The sequence below is a fragment of the Arachis ipaensis genome, chromosome B07 (genome assembly GCF_000816755.2).
Source record: "Arachis ipaensis cultivar K30076 chromosome B07, Araip1.1, whole genome shotgun sequence".
NCBI lineage: Eukaryota > Viridiplantae > Streptophyta > Magnoliopsida > Fabales > Fabaceae > Arachis > Arachis ipaensis.
This window is the reverse complement of record NC_029791.2, coordinates 112,974,106-112,979,703: the sequence shown is the minus strand read 5'-3', so window position 1 is coordinate 112,979,703 and position 5,598 is coordinate 112,974,106. Positions and strand designations below refer to the sequence as shown.

Below are 5,598 nucleotides of genomic sequence, written 5' to 3'. Positions count from 1 at the left end.
TTGGCAGTAGAAATTGATGTTGAGTAACATGCAAATTTAAGTGCAATGGGGAAGCTTCTAACTTGAGGAAAGTATTTTAAGGTCCTTAATGAACCAGGATAAATATAAAAAATGTAAAAAATATTGGGTCACTTTAAAATATGATAAACAAGTAATTAATCTTCACATGAATACCACACTCGTGTAACCATCACGTGTGTTCAAAGAGAATTCAAAACCCATATTTCTAAAGATCTATACCACTCATCATACGTGTCAACATCACTAATAAAAGAAACACGATAAATTTAAATCACTTGCTCATTGATTAAAACAATTTTATTAAAAGATGTAAAACATTTTTGTTAAAAAATGTGCTAGTCAGAAGAAGTAACAATAGTACAATACAGTAATAATAATTATTATAATATTAGCAATTAATGTACGTCATTAATAGGAATAGTAATAAAGTGTATTATAATTATAACCAAAAATTTTGTCTCCTTAAAATTAAAGTTTAGAAAATTTTTTATTCTCTTAAAATGAATTTTAGGTAAATTTTAGTCTTTTTATAATAAAATTTAAATATTAATTTCTAATACAATCAAATATCTTTAACAATTTTATTAAAAGATGTAAAATGTTTTGGTTAAAAAATGTGGTAGTGATAAGAAGTTACAATAATAAAAGTAATAATAATTATTATAATAATAGCAATTAATGTACGTGATTAATATGAATAATAATAAAGTGTATTATAATTATAACAAAAAATTTTGTCTCTTTAAAATTGAAGTTTAGAAGATTTTTTTTTCTCTTAAAATAAAATTTAGGTAAATTTCAGTCTTTTTATAATGAAATTGAAACATTAATTTGTAATACAGTCAACTATGTTGATATCTAAAAGATATTTTGGTATTTTTTAAATTTAAAAAAATATTTTTATTTAACTTTTAAAAAGGGTACATTAGTCATTTAAAATGAGTATTTTATTTTTGTTAAAAGTGAATTCGAATTTTTCGGTTCTAATACGATTAAACAACATAAATTTAATCTATAATGGTATATGAATTTTTTTTAGATCAACCTTAAAATCTTATTTTGTTATTTTAAAAATTAATTATATGAGTATTTTAATTGTATCGAATATTAAATTTACAATTTCTAATACGATGAAGCAAATTTTATTCTGAAATGGTATTTTAGTTTTTAAGGTAAATGCTTAAAACAAGTTGTTTTGGTATTTTAAAATTTAACTATAGAATGTTTTAACCTTTTTTTAAGATATAGATTATGATACTATATAAGAATAAAATCAGACACGCTAGATTCTTGAATACTATTAAGAATAACGTTATTGAAAGTACTAGAATAAGAGTACAACATTAAGAAGAACATTTTTTTAGAATAATCAAATTTTTTCTTGTTGAAAGCTAAAAAAATGACAACTTTTAAATGTTACTGTTATTTTAGTAAACAAATATTAAATATTTCTGGTATGTTATGCTACTGGACGTTAAGCATCGAAAATATATGCACTGGATGTCAACCGGTCTCCGGAGAGTATTGTGCAAAGGGAGTCCAACATGACTAAGATTGTGAGCTATACTTTGTCTACTATTTTTTTCGGTAACCACAGTTTTCATTCCTTTCGGAGGCCATTCATGGGTTCACTTGTTTCTTTCTATTTTGTATAGTGTCATGCTTTGGGAAAAATGTTCGTCCACAGTAGGAACCTCCTAACTTCCGCCACACAAACCCTGACCCCTCCAATTGGGGACACTTCATCTACCCAGAGGGTCTACCAAAAGACCTGGACAGGTTACTCACACTCACTGCCTCAAAAAGGACTTTTTCAATTCTTCCTGGTGTAAACAATTTCATAAACCTTTTAATTCTAACCAAACTTTATGTAGCGCGGAATCCGCAATGTGGTGTTTATCTTGGCTACAACATAATGGGGCTTTTCTACTAAATTATTCCGCCACATGGTACGTCAACCAACCTCTTGACCTTAGTTCTTTTGTTAGCCGTTGCTGGTAGCCAACTGCCTTGTTAACATAATTGCAAAGAGATTTAAGGCAACATGCAAACCCTGCTTTAGTATTAGTAAGCCACCCTTTGGTTGGAATTGTTTCAGGGGAACAGCGAGCACATGCGCATGAGGGTTGCCTTAAACATTGTTCAGTCGGATGTCAACCAGTACTGTGGGTTCATTAACAACAAGACTAAATTTGTTTGGCGAGTTATCACATCCTGCAATGACAAGGATTCCGTGAGCAAGGGCAGCATATAATACATTCAGTTTGCTGCATTCGAATCACTTTAGATGCTCCACTTTTTGATTCAGTGACTTGTCACTATGTATAATGTTCGAACAAGTTACTGTTGCATTTTAGTAAATATGTAGTACGATGTAAGAATGGCCAACTTGCATTTGGTGTAGTGCATTTTAAGTTGGTCTATAAAACTAAATTAAGGATTTTTTGTTGCAACTAAAACATGGCCATACATGTGTGTAGTGGGTGGCCAAATTTTAGTTGCCTTACTTAGGGAACCCATGTAATTCATCCCAGCTGTGGACGAATTATCAACATTTTGTGTGAGACTACATCTAATTATCGATTCGAGTTATAATAGCGAGACTCTTTTTGGCGCAAACTCCTTTTTTTATTTATTTGGTTTGTTTGGTTACCTGACATCAGAAATTGTGCTAGTTTCAACAACACTACCCAATACACTGTGTATCTTTTGACTTGTTTTATCTAACTAGTGAAATCTTTGATGGATATCAAATTTACATAAGTATTTTATGATTAGCCTTGTCGATGGGTTAATGTTCCCTGGTTAGAAACGGAAATTTATTCTAACTAAATAAAAAGTTAGTGATGTCAATTCTTCCTTTATTTACCTAAAGCTATTCGGAGCTTCAATTTAGTAAGAAAGTTTCATGGTTTCAGTATTCTTTCACCTATATATCAACTCTCTAGTTGTAAACTACACATATCAGCAACAATATAATGCATTAAGCAACTAACAATAAGGACGTAACGCATAATGAGAATGTCAATTTTATATTGCGGGTATTCATGGAAGCTGTTTTGGCAAACAAACAAGTTCTGGTCATTTGTTTTGCTCGATGTTGATAACATCATAGTAAGAATGAATACATACAAAAGTTTTTCATTAGCTATTCTATCGCATTCAAGCACATAACATACCGCAACCACAAACATATGGATCAATACACAAGTGAAATTAGCTAATTACTAGACAAACATTCCACTACGGTGTAGTTGCCAACAACATGAACTCCTCCTTTTGGACTTTAGTTTTTGGTCAACGGGGTTGGAACGACACGCACGATCTTGCTACCTCTCTGGTTTTGGTCTTCATCGCGGCCACCTACGAACCACACGGAAATTAGGATCAAATTCCTCACTTTATGTCAATGTTAGTGCATGCATATGAAATGGATCATTATCATTTACTTAATTAATGGACCCACCAATCAATCCATTAATAAAGAGGGATCTGCCAATTCAAACCAATACTCATACTGCAGATTTGCGTATGCCACACAGTGAGTCCCACAAGGTTATTTAATCATTCAATAAACTCTACTTAGTATATTGAACTGGTTTGGCCAGAAAAATATTTGACCTCCATAAAGCACATCATCAACACAAACTTTTCCAACTAGAAAGATTCGTGACTCGTACGTACCACGGCATGGCTCTGTGATTCACTGTGGGGTACAATATCTTTTGTCGGGTCTTGGCTACATGTTGGCTGACTTGGTGGACCACTCGGGCAACGAGTTCAGCGATGACCAACTACACCATAGGTGCTGCACTTGTGCCTCTTTCTTCCCCGACACCCAAAAGGCTATTGAGCACACCTAGTTCCCTTAGTCCGAACCGCAACGGGATCGCACACTCCTTCCTCGGCACCATCAACGCTGCACCTGCCGGCAGTCCCAACACCATTCTTCATTTCCAAGAAAGCGATTTCTTCAACTATCTTCTCCAAATAACTCTTGAAATCATTCTCTCACATACATACAACTCTTGCCAACCGCTTACAATTCTGCAGGAAAGCACCCACTCGGACCTTGTATACTGCATTCACATTCCCCTCTTCGTTCATGGGGGAAGACCCTCCAACTCAACTTTGGCAGTCTTCGACCAGCGTTCCAACACTATGCTTTCCCAAAGACAACCTATGTCCAACTGCACCAACACCGCAAGTATGTGCACATAAGGTAGTTCGAACGACTCAAACCTCAGGCAACTACAAAAAAAGGAATCCTCTCAAAAATGGTGGGCAACAGTCCACCGGAATTCTGGCCTACGATACTTCTGTGTCACATAAATTGTCCGATCGTCCAAGTTTTTGCACTCTACAATAGTAATCCGCACGCTTCTCTTCAACGCATCTCTTAAACGCATAAATATTTCCTTCGTGTAGTTCAGTGCACCTGACTTCTCTAGCTCTGGAAACTGAGTTTGGAGCACGGGGCTCCCATACAACGACCTAAAGTCAAGCTCCTCCTCATTATCCCTTAGGAAATCAACACACCGTTGGAAGTTCATCACAAACTATAAGATTACGTATCGCCTCTCCACAAACCTCCCTATTTTTTCATGCAGTGACTCACATCGAAATGTTGTCCTCAGCCCAGCATAAAAGCATCCGCGTATGTATGCCGTTGCCCATGACATCTTCTTAGCATATAAATCCTTTACCCACTCTACTTCCCACACCCCACATTCATCCATCATTGCTTCCCATTGCCTCTCAAACTCCTCAACCTCAACATCGGCAAGCATGCAATTTCTAAGCAGAGTTGTGAAGCGAGGCTTACACACATTCACGGTTGCATTTTTCAGTAGGTGCCATGCACAAAACCTGTGATGAGCTTCTGGAAACACTTCCTGAATGGTAAGCCGCATTGCTCTATCCCCATCAGTGATAATTGCCTTAGGCACTTTCTCTCCCATGCACTCCAAAAACCTTCCCAACACCCACACATATGTCATTTGTGTTTCAGAAGACACCATGGCTGCGCCGAAGACACATGTTTGGTTGTGGTGGTTCACTCCGAAAAACACAATCACCAGCAGATTGTACTTGTTTCGCGCACACGTCGCATCAAATGCCAAAACATCACCAAATATTTTGTAATCAATGTTGACTACACCCATCACTCCAAAACAGATCACACATTTGTTGTTCATCCCCAACCTGGTATCACCAATACATGTTCTCATCTGCCCTTGCATAAGAATTGAAATACCGTAAGGCGGCATTCACATCGCCGTAGTGCATTGCACGTTGCCGCCTAACCACATTATACATATCTCTCTTTGTGAACGGAACTAGGTTAAAACCCCCAGCCTAGGCAGCAATAGACTCATAAATTTTGGGAATTGAAATTCCAACCTGCCTCAAACTATCCATGTGAGCTCTATCAACATCTGATATTTTCCTATATGCTGGCAGGTATGACACAAACTTTGCTGGAAGAAGGTCGTGGTTATGCTTATCCACAAAACGACACACATACCAACTAGTGCTATTGGCTTTTCGCTTTATCCTCATCTCATCCTGACACCC

At 36.0% G+C, this 5,598-nt stretch overlaps 1 protein-coding gene and 1 long non-coding RNA gene across 2 annotated transcripts in view; one reads left to right on the top strand and one right to left on the bottom strand.

The window, feature by feature from the left end:
* LOC110264720 lies at window positions 1,730–2,559 on the top strand. The gene is made up of 2 exons (XR_002350894.1): window positions 1,730–1,970; window positions 2,120–2,559. It is a non-coding gene; the product is annotated as an uncharacterized LOC110264720 (long non-coding RNA).
* The window catches only part of LOC110265128 (protein FAR1-RELATED SEQUENCE 11-like), a 2,444-nt gene continuing 2,225 nt past the window's right edge, over window positions 5,380–5,598 (bottom strand). Inside the window, exon 5 of the mRNA XM_021107926.1 lies at window positions 5,380–5,589. Coding sequence (XP_020963585.1) covers window positions 5,380–5,589 — 210 coding nt within the window. The remainder of the gene's footprint in view (window positions 5,590–5,598) is intronic.